At 39.4% G+C, this 26,203-nt stretch overlaps 1 protein-coding gene across 1 annotated transcript; it reads left to right on the top strand.

Annotated features, from left to right (window-relative positions):
- Window positions 1–1,280: 1,280 nt before the first annotated feature.
- LOC111913370 (uncharacterized) lies at window positions 1,281–2,410 on the top strand. Its single transcript, XM_023909091.2, has 2 exons — window positions 1,281–1,881; window positions 1,947–2,410. Exons 1-2 carry the CDS (start codon window positions 1,281–1,283, stop codon window positions 2,408–2,410), a joined length of 1,065 nt encoding a protein of 354 aa, XP_023764859.2.
- The last annotated feature ends 23,793 nt before the right edge of the window (window positions 2,411–26,203 follow it).

The following is a 26,203-nucleotide window of genomic DNA, read 5'->3' on the forward strand; positions in this document are numbered from 1 at the left end:
GTTAGGAACAACCATTAAGGAAAAGTTTGGTGTGGATTTGAGTCAAAGACAATTGAAAAGTGCCTATGACAACCTTAAAGCCAAATACACGGGATGGTTATACTTGAAAAACAAAACTGGCAACCTTTACAATCCTCAAACAAACACTTTTAACCTAACAAATGAGGAGTGAGAGGACTTTAAAAAGGTATATATATATATATATACACACACACACACACACATATTAATATGTATTTTGTTTATATAGTTGTCATTTATTCTTATACTACTTTTGTTACATTGATTGGGTTTAGGGACATCCGAAAGCCGCTTCTTAGAATACTGTCCCATTGTTGTTTCCAGAGCTTTGTGCAGAACTCTTTGATGGAAATAGTGCCTCTGGTAATCTCAGCTATGCCACATCCCAAACACCATCGAGACATGGATCATCTTCTTTCCATGTCACACCACTACAACTTATGGACACCCTTTTTATTAACATAGATGAGGATGATATCTTTTCCAATCATACCACTCAGCCACCACCTTCTGCTGCTTCACCTTTTGGTAACCCCAATAAAAGAGCTAAACCCTCAACTCCTATACCTCGAGCTAGTGCCTCACCTGAGCCACCTTCTAATGCCTCCCATAAAGCTTCTATTATTGCTGATGATTTAGCATTGGAGATGCAGAAAGCTCTACGACATTTGACTCAAGGGCCAACAATTCCCCAATGTTTAGAGAAGCTAGAGTTACTCGAGTTAGGCACGGTTGACCCTCTACGATTTGCTGCTTATCATATTTTTGGAGGGACCATGAATATGAGAGAGATGTGGGTAAATTTGCCTAATGATCCACAAATATTAAGAGGGTGGATCGAGATGAAAGCTACAAGTTTAGGAGTATTGAAGGATGAAAAGATTGTCCATTAAGTTTACATATTTGAATTGTTTAGGTTTTAATTGCATGTGTTAGAACTATGTGGTTATGTTTTTTGGTTATTTGGTACTTGGATGTTATTTGTAGTATGTGGTTATTTGGTACTTGAATGTTATTTGGTACTTGAGTTTTATATTTTTTTTATTTGTAGTATGTGGTTATTTGATACTTGAATGTTATTTGGTACTTGAGTTTTATACATTTTTTTATTTGTAGTATGTGGTTATTTGGTACTTGTGTTGATTAATAGGTTCCTAATGGATCACGACAAAAAGATACTACTCATAATTCTAATGTACTTGTACGTCCGCTACATTTGGAAAAGGGGTGTAAAACGAGTGCGGGACAATGATTCAGAAATGACGGGACATGAATTTACGTTAGAGTTACTTCACTGTAATCCTCTACAATGTGTTGAAGTGCTACACATGTCCCGTGAATCATTTGTCCGACTATGTGCTCATTTTAGAGTAAACTACGCGTTAAATGATAGCAAACATGTGTCGGTTGAGGAGAAGATGGCTGTGTTTTTGATGATGATCGGTCATAACCAACGTTATGTGATTATCAAGCGGAGATTTCAACACTCAAAGCAAACAGTTCATAAGTTTTTTCATGAAGTGTTGAACAAAATGTTGCTTTTCGCACATGACATTATAGTGCCAACTTCTTTTAATCCGAATCCAAACATTCTAGGACATAATAGGAGGCTACGACGGGTGTTCAAGGGAGCAGTTAGTGCACTTGATGGCACCTTGATACATGTTCTCCCTGCAAACAAACGGGATTTATATAGAAGTAGGGGAAAAGGCGATTGTTACCAAAACGTATTGGCAATATGTGACTTCAACATGATGTTTACGTTTGTTGTGGCTGGTTGGGAAGGGATAGCACACGATTCTAGAATTTTATCAGAAGCATTAGCAAATCCACATGCACCATTCCCGCTTCCACCACCATGTAAATTTATGGTTATTGAAATAGTTTTATCTTAGCTTGAAAAAATAAATGACTTTTTTTTACAGATAAATATTATCTTTGTGATGCCGCTTATGCAAACATTCGAGGTTTTATGGCACCGTACCGTAATGTGAGGTATTGGCTTGGAGATTTCCGTCGAAGACGTGCATTAACGAATAAAGAAAAATTTAACCATGCACACGCAAAACTTTGGAATGTCATTGAGCGTGCTTTTGGTGTCTTGAAAGCACGATTCCCTATATTGAAGAGGATGAAACCATTCTCATTGGTTACACAACGAAACATTACCCTAGCATGCATTGCGCTTCATAATTTCATAAGAAGAGAGGGACTACATGATGAGTTTTTTGCACGATATGACAAACCAAATGTCTCGGTTCGGAAGAACAATGCAGTCGTTGATAATGATGAAGATGAGATTCCAACACATGGTACTGCAGTGGATCGTGAATATACGACTCAGTTAAGAGATGAAATTGCCGAACAATTGATGCAAAATATGGAATGAAAATTATTAAAGTTTGGTTGTATGAATTTTATTTAAAAATGTTATTGTAAGACTAATTTGGTTGTTTGAATTTTATTTCAATGTTTTAAGATTACAATTATTAAATTTTTGGTATTAAAAAACTATTATCAGTTTATTAAATTATTTTATTTTAATTTTTTTAATATCTGCAGCAGTCTGCAGCCGTTAAAAAAACAAACATGCTTCTCATTACAGTCTGCAGCACTTTGGTCCACCTCTTCTGCTGCAGAGGGCTGCAGAGGTGGTCCACAGACTTCAGACAGTTTCACTTCGGAAAAACAAACAACACCTAAGTGTCACACCCCAAAACCGGAACGGCGGAAACGTTCTGGGGTGGATGACGTCTTGTCAAGTATCACAACACATGCATATAGTAATCAAAGTACAACAAAACATTGCATTAATAGTAATAATTTTACATGGTTACATTACATAGTATCAAAGTAATACAAGCAACAAAATATATAAAGTGCAGCAAGGTACTTAAGCCATCTTCATCAGCAGCTCCGGGGATGTACCTGTCTAATTGCTGACCAGAGATTACAAGTTATTTGAAAAGCGAGTATCAGCATTTTTACAAATGCTGGTGAGTTCATAAGTATTTAGTGTCATTTAGTCAAATAACTTTAATAAGTAGTAGTTTAAGTGTTTTTGTTGCTTCAGTGTTCTTTCCAGAAAATCCTATATTTTCTTTAAATAAAGCAGCCTTCTACCAAGACTGTTTCAGTGTATTGTGGTAAGAGGTAGTTTTCCCTTAATTGCTATTTTTATCAAAATACTGAATTTGATTATTCAAGAAAGCAGGAGACATCAGGGAATAATATATGCCTCAGCAGTGAGGACTGCTGACTAAGGCAAAGAATCATAGACTCCAGGAGGGTATCGAATTAACGTCACGCCTGGTTCGGTCTAACAAAGGGGAGACATAGACCCCAGAAGGTACCAAATGAAAGGTACAGCTGGTAAGGTCTAAAACAGTGAATATAGACCGAAGACGATACTAAATGAAAAGTACATCTCGCAGGGTCAAAACAAAGACTACAGACCCCAGACAGTGTCCAATGAAAGATACAGCTAGCAAGGTCGAAACAGAGACTATAGACCCGAGACAGTATCAAATGAACGATACAGCTAGCAAGGTCGAAACAGAGACTATAGACCCCAGACAGTATCAAATGAAAGATACAGCTAGCAAGGTCGAAACAGTGTGACTCTGAAAAGTGACATCAGCATACAGTGTAAATTGTTGACGAAATACCGTTACCTTAAAGCCATGAATTATAAGGCAACCCAGGATACTCGTAACCATACTGACTAGAGTTCCAGATGCCCTACAAGCATCTATATAATGTGACATTTGTCACCCCTTGGCTTGGTGAGCCGTGGACTGTAGCTAGCAGTCAGGGTGCAGGGGTGTCAATCCCATATAGGCCTATACACATAATGTCCGCTCTCCCTACAGGAGACTCTGGTTACCAACTAGACGACGGAGAAGGCTGCGTCCCGAAGATGCATCCCAAATAGAGGATAGCGTTTTTCTAGAGGGGAGTGGGTTTCTAATGTAAGTGATATTCTAGAGGTAAAGACTTTCAAACAGTGGGTAGTGTGTTTCTATAGTAAGTGTAGAATGGAGGTAGAGATTCTTAACCGACTTGACTAGAGAATTTTCCTGTATGTCCATACTCATATACATAGTATTTAACTAATGAACCAAACGACCTTCGGACGGCTACCCGATCCCACCAGACCACATCTCAACGAAGAAAAGGAAATAGGGCCGACGAGCCTTCCTAAGTCTTTCAATCATTACTTATATATACCTATATAAGCACGGACATACATCTAATTATGACTAAGTGCGTTTTAAGTAGAAGTGATCCTTGTGAAGTAGTAGCGCCTAATAAGTGAAGTAAAGCGTTCGCAAGTGAAGTAGAAGTGTCGCACAAGTATAAGCGTATCATGAAGTAGAGGCGACAATGAGTGAAGCGAAAGCATATCAAGTATAAGTTAAATAGAGTTGTTATCAAGTATAAGCGAAGAAGGATCGTATCACTAAGTAAGAGGGTGAATAAGTATAAGCATTATCAGGTATAAGTGACTTCAGGTATAAGCGAAAGCATTACAGAGTAGGAGTATAAAATAAGTATAGGCGAAGCAGCGGTATCTAATAATTAAAAGTATTCATGAAAACCCTTGAAGACTTTATTACTCAGGAAAATTCGCATTTGTATTCTTTGACAAAATAGGTGTGAAAACCTTTAGAAATCTTTTATAAATCAGTTTGAAAATGAATCTTTGGTAAGCTATGAAAGTAAGAACTTGAACGATTTAAAAACCCTTTTTGAAAGCCATTTACAGTGTCCTACTCGGTAAAACAGTGTATGGTGGTAAAATCTTGTGCATGCGGGTTATCAATCACATGTGATTGATATGATAACTGGCATGTTTAACTTGTAATCCCCCCCTATAAAACATTTAAAAGCATTTAAAAGGTTCATTCAGGGGTATGAACTCACCTGGTGTAAGTAGGTCCGACGGAAGTGTCGTTTAGGCGTTCGGGGTCACGCAAGGACTTGAACACACACAAGGACCTATTTTAACATATGATAACATATGTTCACATACAATTAGCATATAATATACTAATTAAACAATTATACACACTCAAAGGAGTGGAAAACACTCCTGATTGAGTGTTTGGGGTCCCGGGTAGCGTTTAAGGGTGCTAAGGGTCTCCTATCAGCTGTGGGACTTTGCTATACTCACATATCTAGTGTGTAAAGGGGTTTAAAGCATCAATATGGACCAAACAAGGAGTTTACGGCCCAACCTAAGGGAGTTTACGGCCGTAAACTCCCAAGGTCATGTTCTTGGGTGTTTGATGCTTCTAGCTTGTTCCTTGATTTATTCTAAGCACTTTTTCCAAAAGGCATGAGTGGAATTGAGGCCTCTAAGGGTATTTTATAGGAGTTTACGGCCTAAGAACTCTCCCAAGGGAGTTTACGGCCGTAAACTCTCACCCTTAGTGATTTGTGAAGTTTCAAGCCTCTAATGCCTTTCTAGAATTTTCTTATGAAGTTTGATGCTATTATGGGTGATTAAAACCAACATTTGAGGGGGTTTTGGGGAGTTTACGGCCTAGATAAATGCTTGGGCCGTAAACTCCAAGAAATCCCTCTCTTTCTTGGGTTTAAGTCCTTAGATCCCCTCCTAGTATTTTATGGTAATTGTCTAAGGCCATTAGGGGGGCAAAATCACACTTTTGGGCATGATTTAGGGAGTTTACGGCCTTGATCATGTCTGGGCCGTAAACTCCTTTCTTTAATTCATTTTGGAGTGTTTCAAGGGTCTAAACTCAAGAGGATAAGTCCCTAAATTATGTAATAAGCCCTAGGATGAGTTTGGTGCACATTTGGGACCATGACTTGTGGAGTTTACGGCCTAAGCATGTGCTTGGGCCGTAAACTCTTCTTTGAGTCCTAAATCCATGCCTTTTAGTGTTTAAGAACCCCTAGGCTATATCCCTTAATAGATTCTAAGCTTATGGTCGAGTTTAAAGGCATATTTAGCACCTTTTTAGGGGTTTACGGCCCTAGGATGTTCTTGGGCCGTAAACTCCTTATGCTATGCCTTCTTGGATGGTTTTTGGGCTTTAAACATAAATCAATATGCTTAGAATAAGCTAGGGTAAGCGGACTTACAATTTGGAAGCGTTTGGTTGCGAATTCGGGGCGAAAACGGGTCTAGAGAGAGAGTATAGAGAGAGAGTGTAAAAAGTCTCCAATGGACTCCACTCACCCATATATAGGTTTCACAGTCGGGGCTCAGTGAAATTTTACCCGATACTGCCGTTAAACGGGGCTTTTGGTCGCACCCGATTTAGTGGTCGTAATAATAAAACTTGACATTTTCCAAATGAATGAAAATGTGTGTCCTGTGTTTCTATTCCCTTTTATCACGACTTAACGGCATGTTAAAGGTAATCAAATGGAGTGTTTATTAAATTGATGCGCTCTAATTAACGGAACTTTTATACAGTGGAATATTCCGTTAACGGTAACGGGGAAATGTAACGGGACAACTTGGGTTGTCACATCATCCCCCCGTTAGAGGGAATTTCGTCCCGAAATTCAAGTCTAGGCAAGGAAGTAGGCATGAATGGCTGAGTAGGTAAGAGAGTACTTCCTATACGGTTCTCCTCGCATTCCCAAGTGATCTCTAGTCTGTGTTTGTCCTTCTCACAGATCTTCACATACGGGGTGCGCATTCCGTCTAGTGTAGCTAGCGGTTTCCGACTGGTGTATCTGTGAAGTCAGGGTTCTCGATGGATTCTATCAAGATGAGTGAGGTACGAAAAGTGTTGTCGGGAAATCACATATCAAGTCTAAGAAGTGGATCGATCGGGTGTGCATCTGGTGGCATATCCGAAGGTAGTGGCAGCCTGGAAAGGGTTGGACCAAGCCTCCATGAGTATTCTCGGATGGTCCTACGCTCTCGGAAGGGTAGAGCCTTTCAGTACTTAGAACACAGTGCACTTCTATGGCAAGATCATCACTGGCGTGATCGCCATTCCGAAGTTCCTAACGTTCTCTCTCGTACTGGTAGTGTAGTCCTTCGGGCTGGTTCCTAGGAATCTCAAGGGGTCTTTGGTTTCGTGTTTCCTGCCATCTGGCTGATAGAGGCTTTCTAGATCGTCAAGTGGTTTGCGCGACTATGGTCATTGGTTTGCTATAGAGTGTCTATCTCAAGCTTGTGCAAAATGGACCTGCACTAACGACGCTTGAGATACGGAAACCCTGAGAATCGGGGAGATAGGGTTTCACCAGACGAGTGTTGGACTATCTCGGGAGGTGGTTCTACTATCTCTGCGCGAAATAGTATTCGTGGAACACCTAATAGTCCAAGGAATCTCTAAGACTGTGGCTTATTCTAGCGTGGAAAGTGCGTGCTCCTGCATAACCCCTCAACTAACACCAAGGCTGGTGTCGAGTCTATAATCTCTTCGGGATCCGGGTCATGAGATTTAACGCAACTACCTTCGCACTTGTCCAAGTATTCTTGGCTGCGAAGGTTATCCTGTGGTTCTCGGTATCCTAGTGTTTACTTCGGAAAATATAATTCATCGTCTACAGGGCGACGACGATTTCCTCCTTACGAGAGGGTGGAGGATGATAAGCACTACCTGCCTATAATTGGGTGGGCAAGGTGCCTGAGTAGTTAGAGCATCAATTGCAACTACTCTTCTGAAGGTTCTAAGTTTTCTCGGCCTAAGTCAAATCTAGTGAGTATAGGGTCTCCATCCCTCGGGACTTTACTAGTTCATCCCGCAGTGGTTCTCTTGACTCCGACTCCTATGTTATGGAATAGAGTGAAGACGTCTTGCGAAGAGGTTTGTGGTAGAACTCATGCTTGGCTTAACCGTCAATACTTGATGGATGCCAGCAGTATTCCTGGTTATATTGATCAGCCTCCGGAGTTCTATTCTCTGGGTTCACGAACCTGAAGTGCGAGATGCGGAGGATCTCGCAGGGAATCCAAGAGGTATGCTTCGGATGGTTGTCGTCTTCTGAAGTATCTACAGTGTTGTTCACTTCGGTGTCTATCTGACTACTAGAGGTCGGTCAACAGCGAACGGTACCCTCTCCTGGGTACTTCGGGAGGTTTGAAATAAGATAGACGGTTGACGAATCGCATTAGGTTTGATTATTTGTGTTAGGTTTGGGTTCGGAAGAACCTTTATTTGCCAATATGGCTTATGGAGAAAGCTCACAGCACTACGAATGTACACATGGTTGCACGAAGTCAAACCATGCTCAATAGAGTCGTCGAAGTTGGCACACTTCGACATGATATAAAGTGAAGATTGATAGAGTCATGTGCCGAACAGGCACACAAGTTCTAGGCGTCTCGGGGTTTCGTCCTATGTATCCCTACCGCGGGTAATTAGACCGATTAGAGTCGACGCGGAACTATAGTGAGTTCTAAGTGCTTCTGAATAGAGTATCTTTTCTTGAATGGATTCTCACGAGGCATTTCTATAATCGCCTCACATATACTAGTCATGTATATTTAAGGTGGGGAGGACTGTTGACTGAGCGACTCCGCCCTAAATCCACAACCAAACGAGGAACAGGAAATGAGGCGGCATTCGCTCACTCTAGGTCTGTCCATCTCAAATATGCATGGCCGTAATGTATATGTTTAGCCATCATAGTTTTACCTAATGAATTTTAAATTTTATAACAGTGCTGCGACTTTTGCCTTACTGGAAAGAATTTATATTTGAATTAGTCTTTTATTGTTCTTAGCTTAGTTATCCGAGATCGAGAGACGTACCAAAATCTAACGAGTTTCCTTGCTGCTTCTCCCTAAGCAGTAGTGTCAGGCTCCTTCTGTGTCTTTGTCTTTCTCTTCGGTTGGGCAGTCCCTCTTGAAGTGTCCCATTTTACCACATAGGTGGCAAACTATACGGGTCGCCACATTGGTGGTTGATGTAATGAACTCAACCGGGGTTCTGCAGACGCGAGCAGTATGCCCCAACATGTGGCACCTAGCACAATAGAGTTCTCGGCAGGCACCATGATGATGGTAGCTGCACTTGCTGCAGTGGGGAAGGTCTCCTAGGTATGGTCTTCTTGAGGTCGGGAGGGAAGGATTGACAGAGGTATAGACTACCTCAACTCGTTGCCCTTCGGAAGGTCCTGGAGCCGAGGTACTCCCCTTCTCTATCTTGAGTTTTCTCTTTAGTGGGTTCAGTGGAGGTTCTTGGGTGGCTGAGTGTGGAAGTGTTGGTTGTTGCTGTCCATTGCCAGGATTGGAAATCCCGACAGGGCCCTTGCTAACATTGGCGTTGTTAGCATTCAAGTGAGCCATGACAGCTGCTACGGCTGCCGAGACTGCAGCTTGGAACGTAGCTTCATCGAATAGGAGGGCAGGTTTCTTGCTTGCGGATTGGTTACACTTCTTTGGTGGCATGGTTTTTCCTACACGGAAAGGAATACAAGGTAATGAGAGACGATGGTTAACCCTGGACATTTCTGTCCTGAACGTATTAGGCATAAATTTCTCCCGTGCCTCGGGTACTGGTTGTCTGAGCGTCGACCTACATCCCTATGATGTAGTCCTGGTAATCAAGGTAAGAGTAGGAGTGTCGGAAAAAGGCCATAAGATGCGAGTCGTTCCTACTAAGTTACCTTTATACTTGGAAAGGTTTCACTCTCCGGCCTGGAGAGATTTGAGAACGGTTCAGAACGAAATCGTGAAAAGAGAGGCTCACAAGGGCAGATAGCTAAAATTCTCTCAATAGAGATGCAGGGATCCGCCCTAATCGTGTATCTGGCAACGGGAAACGACGATTTACCTAACACGTAGCGTGAGTAGTGTAGACACTAACTCACTAATTTATATTATTTTAAGGGTGTATTAGCGTGAGGAACACGAGGAAAAGACAATTCCCGGGTTCCATTTACTGGCTCCCTCGGTCTGCCTCGTGTTTTTGACTGGAATCGGCGTTGGTTTCCTCCGGGTAGTTTCCTAGGGTTCTCTTCTCGTATGGACATATTGAACTTCTATTCCGCCTTCCTTCTGATTCCAACTGCGGGTGTCATCACTTCATGATGGATGACTGGGAATCTCCGAAGTTTAGGCGAATCTCTCACCACTGTCCCTAAGAGGATATGGGCACTTGATGCATTCAATAGTCTCGACCCAGTTCATTCATTTCCGAACAGGAAATCTTCTCAATGAATCTTCTCGGGGTCGGAATTAACTCTTCTGTCAAGCACTGGAGTGGGTAGGGTTTTCTACAGGGCTCGCGCGAGAATGGAAATGTCTAAAGAATCCTAAGGGATTATTAACATTTCACTGTATGATCCATATCGAGTCCTGCTACGATTACACAGGGTATACAAATCATATATAGCTTAGACCTGATAGGCCTTCGAATATGTGATACTACTCCAGAACTACATCCCAACGAGGAAAAGGAAATAGAGCGAAACCACACATTCTCAGCCTATGGGGTCCTTATTATATATAACCCTGGGAGTACACCCTCTGTAGTTGTAGGTATATCGATAAGGATCTTTTTAGTTATTCACGCAAGGTTGCTTATGTAATCTAAAATACCCATATGGTATTTTAACTCTTGTTTGTGTTCTTATCTTCTGAATATGACTTCTGGGATTAGTGTGGATCTTTTAGCGTTCCAAAATACTCCTATAGTATTTTAACTTTATGTTTAGCTCTAGCATTCCTAGTTGGTAAGTTTCAGACCTGCTGCACACCACTATCACTCTCGAGCACACGTTCATCGCATCTCGGATAAATGTAGTTGATCAGGTTACATTTATCCCAGCTTACGATTACATAACTGCCCAGGTTTGACTGTAGTGCTCAACATCCGAAGACTTTTATTATTGTTCTTCTTGTGATACTTTTGTTCGAGTGTTTAGATTCTGGATGTTATTATACTTTGGTAAAATATGGTTATATTTTAAAGTATAATTCTTGGTCAGAGTGTTTTATCCCATTGTATTTATAGGTTGTATATCTTTTATGAATTGATATACTTAGCTCACTATAAACAATGCTCTGATACCAATCTGTCACACCCCAAAACCGGAACGGCGGAAACGTTCTGAGGTGGATGACGTCATGTCAAGTATCACAACACATGCATATAGTAATCAAAGTACAACAAAACATTGCATTAATAGTAATAATTTTACATGGTTACATTACATAGTATCAAAGTAATACAAGCAACAAAATATATAAAGTGCAGCAAGGTACTTAAGCCATCTTCATCAGCAGCTCCGGGGATGTACCTGTCTAATTGCTGACCAGAGATTACAAGTTATTTGAAAAGCGAGTATCAGTATTTTTACAAATGCTGGTGAGTTCATAAGCATTTAGTGTCATTTAGTCAAATAACTTTAATAAGTAGTAGTTTAAGTGTTTTTGTTGCTTCAGTGTTCTTTCCAGAAAATCCTATATTTTCTTTAAATAAAGCAGCCTTCTACCAAGACTGTTTCAGTGTATTGTGGTAAGAGGTAGTTTTCCCTTAATTGCTATTTTTATCAAAATACTGAATTTGATTATTCAAGAAAGCAGGAGACATTAGTGAATAATATATGCCTCAGCAGTGAGGACTGCTGACTAAGGCAAAGAATCATAGACTCCAGGAGGGTATCGAATTAATGTCACGCCTGGTTCGGTCTAACAAAAGGGAGACATAGACCCCAGAAGGTACCAAATGAAAGGTACAGCTGGTAAGGTCTAAAACAATGAATATAGACCGAAGACGATACTAAATGAAAAGTACATCTCGCATGGTCAAAAAAAAGACTACAGACCCCAGACAATGTCCAATGAAAGATACAGCTAGCAAGGTCGAAACAGAGACTATAGACCCCAGACAGTATCAAATGAAAGATACAGCTAGCAAGGTCGAAACAGAGACTATAGACCCCAGACAGTATCAAATGAAAGATACAGCTACCAAGGTCGAAACAGAGACTATAGACCCCAGACAGTATCAAACGAAAGATACAACTAGCAAGGTCGAAACAGAGACTATAGACCCCAGACAGTATCAAATGAAAGATACAACTAGCAAGGTCGAAACAGAGACTATAGACCCCAGACAGTATCAAATGAAAGATACAGCTAGCAAGGTCGAAACAGAGACTATAGACCCCAGACAGTATCAAATGAAAGATACAGCTAGCAAGGTCGAAACAGAGACTATAGACCCCAGACAGTATCAAATGAAAGATACAGCTAGCAAGGTCGAAACAGAGACTATAGACCCCAGACAGTATCAAATGAAAGATATAGCTAGCAAGGTCGAAACAGTGTGACTCTGAAAAGTGACATCAGCATACAGTGTAATTTGCTGACGAAATACCGTTACCTTAAAGCCATGAATTATACGGCAACCCAGGATACTCGTAACCATACTGACTAGAGTTCCAGACGCCCTACAAGCATCTATATAATGTGACATTTGTCACCCCTTGGCTTGGTGAGTCGTGGACTGTAGCTAGCAGTCAGGGTGCGGGGGTGTCAATCCCATATAGGCCTATACACATAATGTCCGCTCTCCCTACAGGAGACTCTGGTTACCAACTAGACGACGGAGAAGGCTGCGTCCCGAAGATGCATCCCAAATAGAGGATAGCGTTTTTCTAGAGGGGAGTGGGTTTCTAATGTAAGTGATATTCTAGAGGTAAAGACTTTCAAACAGTGGGTAGTGTGTTTCTATAGTAAGTGTAGAATGGAGGTAGAGATTCTTAACCGACTTGACTAGAGAATTTTCCTGTATGTCCATACTCATATACATAGTATTTAACTAATGAACCAAACGACCTTCGGACGGCTACCCGATCCCACCAGACCACATCTCAACGAAGAAAAGGAAATAGGGCCGACGAGCCTTCCTAAGTCTTTCAATCATTACTTATATATACCTATATAAGCACGGACATACATCTAATTATGACTAAGTGCGTTTTAAGTAGAAGTGATCCTTGTGAAGTAGTAGCGCCTAATAAGTGAAGTAAAGCGTTCGCAAGTGAAGTAGAAGTGTCGCACAAGTATAAGCGTATCATGAAGTAGAGGCGACAATAAGTGAAGCGAAAGCGTATCAAGTATAAGTGAAATAGAGTTGTTATCAAGTATAAGCGAAGAAGGATCGTATCACTAAGTAAGAGGGTGAATAAGTATAAGTGTTATCAGGTATAAGCGACTTCAGGTATAAGCGAAAGCATTACAGAGTAGGAGTATAAAATAAGTATAGGCGAAGCAGCGGTATCTAATAATTAAAAGTATTCATGAAAACCCTTGAAGACTTTATTACTCAGGAAAATTCGCATTTGTATTCTTTGACAAAATAGGTGTGAAAACCTTTAGAAATCTTTTATAAATCAGTTTGAAAATGAATCTTTGGTAAGCTATGAAAGTAAGAACTTGAACGATTTAAAAACCCTTTTTGAAAGCCATTTACAGTGTCCTACTCGGTAAAACAGTGTATGGTGGTAAAATCTTGTTCATGTGGGTTATCAATCACATGTGATTGATATGATAACTGGCATGTTTAACTTGTAATCCCCCCCTATAAAACATTTAAAAGCATTTAAAAGGTTCATTCAGGGGTATGAACTCACCTGGTGTAAGTAGGTCCGACGGAAGTGTCGTTTAGGCGTTCGGGGTCACGCAAGGACTTGAACACACACAAGGACCTATTTTAACATATGATAACATATGTTCACATACAATTAGCATATAATATACTAATTAAACAATTATACACACTCAAAGGAGTGGAAAACACTCCCGGTTGAGTGTTTGGGGTCCCGGGTAGCGTTTAAGGGTGCTAAGGGTCTCCTATCAGCTGTGGGACTTTGCTATACTCACATATCTAGTGTGTAAAGGGGTTTAAAGCATCAATATGGACCAAACAAGGAGTTTACGGCACAACCTAAGGGAGTTTACGGCCGTAAACTCCCAAGGTCATGTTCTTGGGTGTTTGATGCTTCTAGCTTGTTCCTTGATTTATTCTAAGCACTTTTTCCAAAAGGCATGAGTGGAATTGAGGCCTCTAAGGGTATTTTATAGGAGTTTACGGCCTAAGAACTCTCCCAAGGGAGTTTACGGCCGTAAACTCTCACCCTTAGTGATTTGTGAAGTTTCAAGCCTCTAATGCCTTTCTAGAATTTTCATATGAAGTTTGATGCTATTATGGGTGATTAAAACCAACATTTGAGGGGGTTTTGGGGAGTTTACGGCCTAAATAAATGCTTGGGCCGTAAACTCCAAGAAATCCCTCATTTTCTTGGGTTTAAGTCCTTAGATCCCCTCCTAGTATTTTATGGTAATTGTCTAAGGCCATTAGGGGGGCAAAATCACACTTTTGGGCATGATTTAGGGAGTTTACGGCCTTGATCATGTATAGGCCGTAAACTCCTTTCTTTAATTCATTTTGGAGTGTTTCAAGGGTCTAAACTCAAGAGGATAAGTCCCTAAATTATGTAATAAGCCCTAGGATGAGTTTGGTGCACATTTGGGACCATGACTTGTGGAGTTTACGGCCTAAGCATGTGCTTGGGCCGTAAACTCTTCTTTGAGTCCTAAATCCATGCCTTTTAGTGTTTAAGCACCCCTAGGCTATATCCCTTAATAGATTCTAAGCTTATGGTCGAGTTTAAAGGCATATTTAGCACCTTTTTAGGGGTTTACGGCCCTAGGATGTTCCTGGGCCGTAAACTCCTTATCCTATGCCTTCTTGGATGGTTTTTGGGCTTTAAACATAAATCAATACGCTTAGAATAAGCTAGGGTAAGCGGACTTACAATTTGGAAGCGTTTGGTTGCGAATTCGGGGCGAAAACGGGTCTAGAGAGAGAGTATAGAGAGAGAGTGTAAAAAGTCTCCAACGGACTCCACTCACCTATATATAGGTTTCACAGTCGGGGCTCAGTGAAATTTTACCCGATACTACCGTTAAACGGGGCTTTTGGTCGCACCCGATTTAGTGGTCGTAATAATAAAACTTGACATTTTCCAAATCAATGAAAATGTGTGTCCTGTGTTTCTATTCCCTTTTATCACGACTTAACTGTATGTTAAAGTTAATCAAATGGAGTGTTTACTAAATTGATGCCCTCTAATTAACGGAACTTTTATACAGTGGAATATTCCGTTAACGGTAACGGGGAAATGTAACGGGACAACTTGGGTTGTCACACTAAGTAACTTGGTTTATCCGATGTAACTCCTTCTCCTATATAAGGAGCTTTTAATAACAAAAATAGTAGACAGATTGTTCCTCTAAAGATAGATATTTTCACATTTACTTCACTTGCATCTTTCTCTCAAATCAAACTCTTTCAAACATTCTACATGTTCATCTATTGTCTTTACTTTGATTATTCTCAAAGTCTCATATTTAATACTTGGAGTACTTTGTTGATCTTCATCTTCAAGTCTTGACTGGTCTTGCCAGACTTGACTGAAACTTATAATCAGAAGCAGACAATGATATTAAGCATTAACTCAAGGTTTGAGTTTTCAAACCTTGTCCATGCGCAATCAGTTCCTCATTCTCACAATTGGTATCATAGCTTGAGTGGTTGTCCTTTGAATCCATAAGAACATATTATATTTGATTCGAGATTACCTTGGTATTTCGATCATTTCTGTGTTCAGGATAAAATTTCTTCTACATACCACTTTTGCTCAAGATATCTGAACTTCAATGGCTGCTTCTAGTTCTCAACAAATGTACTCAATGCAAATAGCAAATAGCGTGGGTTGCCCTACACGTGCCCCACTGCTAGTTGTTGAAGAGTATGATCACTGGAAAGTCAGAATGGAAAATTTTTTACTTGGAAAAGTAAAAGGTGAATCTATTTAGAGATCCGTTAAAGAAAGTCCTCATGTTCCAGTTCGAACCATCGTTAGAGATGCTACTACAACTATCATGGGACATGATGAACAACGTCAAGAGCAGCTCACTGCTGATGATCTTGAAAATTTGCATGCAGATCAAGTTGCTTTTTCCGAAATGGTGTTTGGTGTTCCGCCTTCTCTCTTTGAGCACATTGAACTGTGTAAATCGGAAAAAAAAGATTTGGGACACACTTCAAGATCTGTTCGAAGGGTCAGAGAACATGAAGGATAAGCGTCTAACCTCGGTTGTCAATGAGTTTGACACTTTCACTACAACACCTGGTGAATCTGTTGTCTCAGCCTCAAACATATACCGAATCGTTGTCAACAACATGACAACTCATGGGATAGTCCAAACTCCACTTGAGTACAACCTCAAGTTCATCAACAACCTCGGAAAGGGGTGGGAAAATGTGAAATCATGTCTTCAGAGTAATGGATCTCTGAAAAAGCCGAAGCTCTATTAATTTTTCGATGAGCTTTATGGTCATGAATCAAATGTTGCACAAACCGTACGTGAACTCACTGGAGGCCATCTAGCTCTAGTAAGTTCCTATGACCCACAAACTCCCAACCTTGCTGTTTTAGACCCTCTCTTTGCTATTGTTCCTTATATTCCTCCTGTTCAACCCTCACCTCCAACCATACCTGCTCCCACCACTAACAACTATCAATAATTGGGTGACCTTAAATCTGAAGAAATGGACTACGAACTCCATTTCCAACAGGATTCTGCCTTACTTTCCATGAAATACAACCGTCCTTTCAACAAGCCGTATAACAATTGTTTCCATGCTTCTCACCAAAACAACCATTTCCAGGAACCTTACCAAAACAATCCTCAACCTTTCAACAAACCTTTAGAAAACCCACTATCCTACAATCCTAACCTTCCAACACCAAATCACACCTCGGAATCATCACAAATTCCGAAGTTGGAATAACCCAAGATTGTATGTCACAAATGTGGCCATGCAAATAACTTTGCCAAAGATTGCTTAGCCGAAGTCCCACAGAAACCCAAGATCAAGGACCCTGCTTACTATGCACGTCAAACTCAAGAATGGAAAAAAGTGAAAAGGCTTTTGTTACCATTGTATCAAGGGATGTAGAAGGGTATTGGTCATTTGGTCATCTAGAGATGATGATGACGTAACCACTGGGAGGAACATGTGTCTAATGGATCGACAAGAAATAGAATGTGATGAAGGCTACTGGTCGTCTGGGTCATAATGTAACGATGAATATGTTGAGCCAAACTACTGCTACATGGCAACCATATCTAACCCAGATCTAATCATATATGAACATCATTTGTAAAGCCTATGAGTCAGTCATATAAGCCAGTGAGAAAAAGGAAAGTGAATTAAGTTGTCTTAGATTATGTTTTGAGGATAAGAAGTTGAAAATAGAGTCTTTAGAACGAGAGCTTGTAATGTCACAAGATGAATGTATCATTCCTAAAGACAAATGTGAAATCAATTATTCTGAAAGAAATGTTTTAAAATCTAACAACAAACATCTCAATGCTAAAATAGATGCTTTGCACAATTCCATTGACATTCTTGAAGCAAATGAACGGATGACTCACAATTTTCGTCATCCTTGGTCAAAAGCTCCTGGTCTCGGAAGCGAGTTTCCGAAACCTATTTCTCGTCCCTCGAAGGAGTTACAAAACCTAAATTTTATGGGAAACATTCTGAACATCAAACACTCGGACACCCCTATCTCGCCTTTGTCACCCCTTCCTGAGACTTCTGATCAATTTGCACCACTGATTCCTAAGTTTAAGCCTATAGTTTCCAAGTGTCCCGATTCCATGCCTCTTCCACCTCTGATAAACTTGGACCTAAATCGGAACTCGGAACCACACTTTAGTATTCTGAACTTTGTTGTTCAAAATCCGAACCACAACCCTCCTAACAACTGTGTTGTTGAGGAAATTTTTCTGGAGACAACTGGTCCTGAATTCTCTAAGTGTTTTGGGCATCTTTAGATAGTGAAGTCGATGATTCGTCAATCTCATGTGATTCTGCACCCTAAGTGATTTCCAAAACAAAACTAGTTCCAATTAAGCCTGTGTTCAACAACCCTTCAGTAGGACAAACCTCTAAATCTTTACTTCATTCCAAAAGGAAACCCATGTTGAATAGGAAAGATGTTGTTGATCCTAAGGTAGAAGCCCAGAATGCTCACAAAATGGAAGTTAAGTCTAGACAAAATTCTAGATTCCTTGAGAACTCCAAAAAGAGTGTATCTCGGCCTGCCAATTCACGAACTAAGAGTCAGAACACCTTCATACCCACTAATATTCTCAAAAGACCTCCCATTCCTTCCAAATTTGTAGAACATTAGAAAGTGGTTAGTCCTAATACACAAAAGTCCATTGTAGGCACTCAATCTACTCAAACCAACTCTCCTCGGACAACTTCATTTGTTTTCATAACCAAATCTGATGGTACAATTTTCATACCACAACTTTCAAAATCAAATGTACCATTCACCAAAGCACAAATTTTAAAGAAAACAGTTTCACAAAAATCTCCAAAACAAAATTTTGTGTGGATAGTAAAAATTCACAAAGGTGAAACAACAATTATGAGAGACATAGTGGTTCTCACTGCTCCGAAAGTTGAGTGTCCAAGAAAAGTTGCTCCAAATCCTCGTGTCATTGAGTATGATTATTGGATAGGTGAAAGAACCATGGCCTTCTGTTTGTTTCCTAAGGAATCTCGAAACAAACCTTCCAAACCATTTGTTGCTCATAAGTCACAATCGAAGCCTAAGACTCGTGCCTTTGTCCCAAAACCTAACTCGGAGCCTAAAAAATCCACAACTCACTAATTTTGCAGGTACTCTGTGATTCGGAGCAAGAAACAATATGGTATATTGATAGTGCTTGCTCCATGCACATGACGAGGCATAAGTATTTTTTGCGAGATCTCAAACTTTCACTAAATACTAGCTATGTGACGTATGGAAACCACTCCAATTCTCAGATCCGAGGTTATGTCATCCTTACAAATGGCAACTTCTCCGTTTCAAGCGTGGCATATGTAGCTGACTTGAAGCATAATTTGATAAGTATGGCTCAACTCACTGATGCAAATCGATGAGTTGAATTCTGCAAGAAACACAACTATGTCATGTTAGAAGACCAGAAGGAATGTTTAATCAAGTCAAATCGCAACAAGAACATGTATCCTCTTGACAATAACATGATCATCAGCAAGCCCCAGCTTTGCTTACTCTCAAAAGTTATTACTTACGACAATTGGTTGTGGCATAGGAGGCTTGCTCATCTAAACTTTAGATATATGAATGATCTTGTTTCCAGTGAAATGGTAAGAGGTTTGCCACTACTCAAGTTCAAAAATGATCATTTATGTGCTGCATGTGAATGTGGAAAGCAGTCAAAGAAGGGTCATCCCGTCATCATTGAAAAATCAATCTCGGAGCCATTAGAACTTCTACACATTGATCTGTGTGGACCCTCAACAGTATAGAGTTTGCGTCGCAAAAAATACATTCATGTGATTGTGGACGACTTTACTAGGTTCACCCGGGTCTTCTTCCTAAGGCTTAAGTCAGAAACAGCATCCGAACTCATCAACTTTATCATAGGAATTGAAGTTCTCATCAAACTCCTAGTAAGGCTAATCCAAAGTGACAATGGTTTGGAATTCGCAAATTCCACCATCGAAAACTTCCTCACCGAGAAGAGTATTGACCACAAATTTTTTGCTCCATACACTCCACAACAAAACGGTGTAATCTAACGACGTAACAAAACACTTGTTGAAGCTGCTTGATCCATGCTTAAGTTTGCAATTATTCCACTCTATCTTTGGGCTGAAGTTGTTTCTATTGCATGCTTTACTTAGAATAGGAGTATCATCAATCGATGCCTCAATAAGACATTATATGAAGCCAGGAACGGTCAGAAGCCAAGTATCTATTTTCTTCACATTTTTAGATGTAGATGCTTCATTAAGAACAATCGTGATCAACTTACCAAGTTCCAACCCAAAGCTAATGAAGCCATATTTCTTGGATACTCTGCTAAATCAAAGGCTTATCGAGTTCTTAATCGGAAGAACTCGCGTTCTGGAAGAAAGTTTTGATGTTACCTTTGATGACAATTTCGTTTGGAATTTTGGCCCAACCCATGTTACAACTCACATCGTGGAGTCTGATGCTCCAGCGCCAGAATTTCCGAACCATCAAACAATCTATGAAGTAAACTTTGAAACCTTGTTCGGACCCTCATAAATAGCTCTTGATTCGGAATCTCAAACAAGACACACCTCATCAACCGAAGCTCCGGTCTCCCAAAATGTTTTTAGATCGACACCCAGTTTTCCTCCATATGATTTCGAACCATTTCAACCTTCTCACGTTGAGGGGGACAATGGTCAATCTTCCCTTGAATCAAATGTGGATGGATTCCAAGATGCAACTGTTGAATTCAACTCTAATCCTATCAACAACAATGATGGTGCAAATTTATTTGATTTCCCACCTAATGATGATGTCAACCTATTCGGTTCATAAGTTCAGGGGGAGCATCATCCTCAAGTTCAAACAATTCAAGGGGAGAAACACAACCTCATTGTTGATATTGGATCATCTGCTGCACAAGAACTTCCGAGACTATATGTTTGGACTAAGGATCATTCTCCGAACCAAGTTATTGGAAACCCAAATGTTGGTGTACAAACTCGTTCTACCACAAATGTTCAAAATCAATGTCATTTTTTGGCATTTATCTCAATGGTTGAACCCAAATCCAACAAAGAAGCACTACAACATGTCGATTGGATTACAGCCATGCAAGAAGAATTGGCATAATTCGATAGAAATGAAGTTTGGACTCTCGTCTCTCTCCTCAGAATCATCCCATTGTTGGTACTAGATGGGTGTTTCGGAACAAATTATACAATGCAAGAGTCATTATTCGGAATAAAGCAAGATTGGTGGCTAAAGGATTCACACAGATCGAAGGGCTTGACTACGATGAGACCTATGCTCCTGTTGCCTGTCTTGAAGCTATCAGAGTCTTTTTTGCTTATGCTACTCACAAAGGCTTTAAGGTTTACCAAATGGACGTGAAAAGTGCTTTTTTAAATGGTGAACTTGATACTGAAGTGTATCTTCAACAACCTACCAGTTTTTTCAATATCTCATATCCAAACTACTGCTACAAACTCCGAAAAGAAGTTTATGGCCTCAAGCAAGCTCCTCGTGCATGGTATGAGACCCTCACCGACTTTCTCAAGCGTTCAGGTTTTCAAAGAGGTACTCTCGATCCTACTCTGTTTTGAAGGTCATGGAAAACATCTCATGCTTGTCCAAATTTATGTTGACGACATCATTTTCGGATCCACCGATTCATCAATGGTTGCTGACTTCGCTAAGTTAATGGTCAGTAGATTTCAAATGAGTATGAATAAGGAACTAAGCTTCTTCCTAGGTATCCAAGTGAAACAAACCAACAGAGGAATTTTCGTTCACCAAGAGAAGTACATTTTGGAACTTCTCAAAAAGTACTCAATGGACACCTATGCCTCAGCCAAGGTACCTATGGGTTTCGGACACAAGATCTTTCCGTACCCTTCAGGTGTAGCCGTTGATGAAAAGAAGTACAGAGGAATGATTGGATCCCTACTCTATCTCACAACAAGTCGTACGGACATCATGTTTTCAACATGTTTGTGTGCCAGATTTCAAGTCAATCCAAAGATATCTCATCTATTGATTGTTAAGCAAATATTCTGATACCTCAAAGGTACAAAGAATCTTGGAATCTGGTACCCAACAAATGAGAGTTTCCTCCTTCAAGCATATTTTGATTCAAACTATGGTGGTATTCAATTGGACGGAAAAAGCACATCTAGTGCCTGACAATTTTAGATGGTCGATTGGTCATCTGGTCATCTAAGAAACACAACCGCATTGCACTTTCAACTGCCGAAGCAGAATACATTGCCGCTGCTAGTTGCACATCTCAAGTTCTCTGGATGAAATCTCAGATCCTGGATTATGGTTACCGGTTTCAACAAATCCCAATCTACTTTGATTCTCAAAGTGTCATTGCTATCTTGCACAATCCAATTCATCACTCTATGACGAAGCACATCGACATACGATACCATTTTATTAAAGATCATGTTTTGAATGGTAATATCGAACTTATTTTTGTTCCATCTGACGATGAAATTGCTGATGTCTTTACTAAGGCATTAGACGAAACCAAATTCAATGGTTTTCTAAACTAAATGGGTATGATCATGCCTGATCCTCAATTCTTTCAAGAGGCTTGCACTCTCTGATGGCAACATCAGAAAGAAAATTAGTTCCGAACCCAAATTGTTTTTCATCTCGGAACTATTTCCTTGCGAAATAAATAGGGTAACTTTACGTGTCTTTTTCTCTAACCACCTCTTGGAGTTTTAAGTTGTACAACTCATCTTATCATATGATGTTCATGACCAATATAATCAGATTAGTACTACACTCACCTCGGAACTTAGTTCATAAGGTCATCCCAAAATTCAAGTCCGGAACGGTATTGAACTCTTTTCACTTCAGAAGTTGTTCAAATTTCACTCCGGAAGTTTTTCAAGTTTCACTCTGAAAGTTTTTCAAAATTCACCCCGAAACATTTTAAAACTCATTTCGGAATATCATAAATTTTTTCTCCGAAACTTCATTAACATTTCACTCCAGACTTTTGACTCTGGAATTTTCAAAAATCACTCCGGACCATTTTAACTCAAATGCTTCACTCTGGAATAAGTCTCAAAAATCATTCATGTCCCGAGATCACCAAATTTCATCCCAGACTCTTCATGATAAGAACCCGTTTTCAAAACATTTCGGAACCCCATTGTTTCGAAATCAAAACACATGATGAAGTCTAAAAGGTTTTAAGGTGAAACTTTTTTAACGGTTACTTCTTAATTGATAATTATCCTTTTACCCTTGAAACTCGCAACTTTTGCACACGTGTGCAAAAAGCAAACATCATGTCATAAGCGGCAGTTTCCATTCTTCACATTAAATCATGGTTACTTTCCTTAAAACAAGTCAACTCAGCCCCATTTTTGGCAACACATTAAATGCGAACCGTTTCCTAATATGGATATCATCATTACTTTTAGACCCGACCCGTTGATCTCCTGAACGTATAAAAGCCAATCGAAACCTCCTTTACCCGTTAAACTCTCAAAACCCTTATCTCTCTTCTTCTCTCTCACTTCAAGTGTTCTTCAAGCTCTCAACCTACAACAATGGCGTCCATCCAAACTGCTCCTAAAACCACAAAACCCTCACACAAAAAGAAATCATCGAAAGGTTCTTCATCTTCTATGTCATCAGAACCCTTTCTCAGGGACACTACCCAACTGTTCTCCCTAGATCCAAAAGACTTTGACAAATCAATTCACGTTGTGATCGAGTTCATCGCAAATCATCATATCTTTGTTCCTCTTACCAAAATACCAGACCCACTAATTCCTCTCTGTTGACTTCATGCTGTCTTCGAACGAATCAAGATCGATAACGATGTTCTTGAAACAAAGATAACTGAAGACAGAAGCGTGCCTGTTCATAAATATAAATGATTATTTAAGTAAATAAAGATAGATATTAAATGATATCCATAATTATAATTATCTTTTTATAAAAACTAATTAAATTCGTCATTGATGTCAGCAATAACATTCTTTCAGAATAAATTCGCATCTAGGTTTTCATATATGAGTCGTGTTTTGTTTATGGACACACTCACTTAAAATACAATAAAGTTGTATGGAATATGTAGAAGGAGAGTGTAGTCTACTAGAATACACTCTCATTTTGTAAGAATATACTCTCATTCTTCTAAAATAAACTCTCATTCTGCTAGTATACACTATCGTTCTTTATGTTCCAGGCAACTTTGTTGTATTTTAAGTGAGTGGGTTATGAAACAAAATATGAACCCATACATGATAACCTAGATGTGAATTCATTCTAAAAGAATATGATTGTTGATATTAATGACGAATTTAATTAGTTTCTATAAAAATGAATTATAATTATGGATATCATTTAATATACATATAATTATGGAAATCATTTAATATCTATTTTTATTTTATTAAATAATAATTTAATTTTTTTCCTATATTCTTATTGGTGTATTGTAGCACATAATATATGGGGGGAGACCATGACAGTCGTATGAAAGACCATGTGGGGGAGCCCATGGCTTGTTAGTTAAAGACCATGGGGGAGCCCATGGCTTGTTAGTTAAAGACCATGGGGGAGCCCATGCCACTTTGGTATAAGACCATGTGGGGGAGCCCATGGCATCCTTATATGTTTGTATGCATAGCTTATGTGATATATGTGGCTTCTATAGCTAATATGATATGTGATATGTGGATTGTGTGTGGGGTATGCTCTGGGGAACTCACTAAGCATTAGCTTACAGTTTATGAATTTGTTTCAGGTACTTTTGAGCCCAATGGCAAGGGCAAGGCTTGATGGCGCGACGTTCACTCTCTCTCAGACGTTTTATGGGCACTTTGATGATTTGAAGTAAAATTGTATATGATATGAATTTTAAAAACAATTGTATTTGAGAATTTATGGTTTATGGAAAGACTTCTAGGTTAATCAAAAATGAAAATTTGGGTCATTACAATAACATATATAAATCACATATGATTTTAAACATATATGACTATAACATTTATGATTATGTCACAACTAGCATTTTGCTAAGAAATTCTATTCTCATGTAAACATTCATTTATTGTAAGGCATTTATTCTAAGTGAATATCATACTCTATACTCATTCAAATACATCTCATATGTTCAACTAAGGGTTGGAAACCCTAGTAATCCTGACTCAAGTTCATTATGGACTAGGATTCTCTTATTGGGCCTAAGGGACCAATAAATCATCAATTCATCAATCTATAACATTTTGGGCCATTTGGGCCTAGAATGATTCATTCTACCTCCAATGGACCATGATGTGTCATATGTGATTTAATTAGCCCCAATGGGCCGTAAGACCCATTCATTTTATTTCATTGGGCCATGAACCCTCACAAGGGCCCAATGGGCCGAAAATTATTATTGTGCACCATAAATTCAAGCTAAGATAAGGAAGGGCCCAAACAATTTCATCTCCACTCTTCTTTGGCCCAATTCTCAGCCTAAATAACAAAAAAAAGAGGAAAAGGTTGAATAAATTCTAAGATGACACATAATATTTGCATGGAGGATATCCATGCAAATTATCCATCATATATTTAGGCTAAATCTCATGTTCCAAGGTATCCATCTTGCCCCTTCTCTCACTTCTCTCCCTCCCCTTCTATTCTCGGCCATAAGGAGCCCCCATCACCATCTTCATTCTGCCCACAAATCAAACACTAATTCCCTCTAAATCTTCAAGAAAATCGTGAGGTGGTGTGGGTGATTCAACAAGTTGTCAACAAACTTCATCCTGTTGGTAAGTTGCTTCATAATTAGGATGTTAAACTTCATCTTTATGCTAAGATCTTTCATCAAACATCATCAATCTCTTGTTCATGCTCCTAGAATCATATCATCTTCAAAGATCTCCTCAAGAACACACCTAGGGTCGAGATCTTCTCATCTCTTCACCAAAAACCAAATCCAACACCCCAAGGTGAGTTCATACCCCTTTGTTTTTGATTTTTAATTGTTTTTAGGGGATAATACAAGTTGATTTGTGTAGATCTATGTGTATATGCATGACTATGTGTGTTTTCCATGAATTATCTGGTGATTATGTGTTGATTACTTCATAAATCTAAAAAGATGTTAATAACTTGAAGTTTATCACTTGGATCTTCATAAGAACCTTGAGAAAAGTATGTTTTATCACATATACTACATATAAACTTGTAGATCTGGGAATTATACACTTAAAATAGCAAAAATGAGTGTTGTGCTCAAAGATCTATAACTTATACTCAAAAATCAGCGTTTGACAGGAAAGTTTTAGCCCAATCTCGAACTGTTTTGACCCTCTTAATGGAAGTATTTTTCAAAACTGCTTTACATGGATAAAGTTCAGATTTATACGTTTAAAATGACTACTCTCACGTTTTCATACGATTTTCCTACAATTTTTGGCGAATTTTACAAACTGCCTATCAGATTTGAAATAATTTCGGACCAACCTGTGAAGGTGAGCAATTTCACACTTGTTAGAAGCCATTAAAAATTATGAGAAAAATTGTGAATAAAGTAGACAAAATTTCCAAAATTTCAGAATTTTTGGATCCAAATTTT

Source organism: Lactuca sativa, chromosome 2, assembly GCF_002870075.4.
Source record: "Lactuca sativa cultivar Salinas chromosome 2, Lsat_Salinas_v11, whole genome shotgun sequence".
Taxonomy (NCBI): domain Eukaryota; kingdom Viridiplantae; phylum Streptophyta; class Magnoliopsida; order Asterales; family Asteraceae; genus Lactuca; species Lactuca sativa.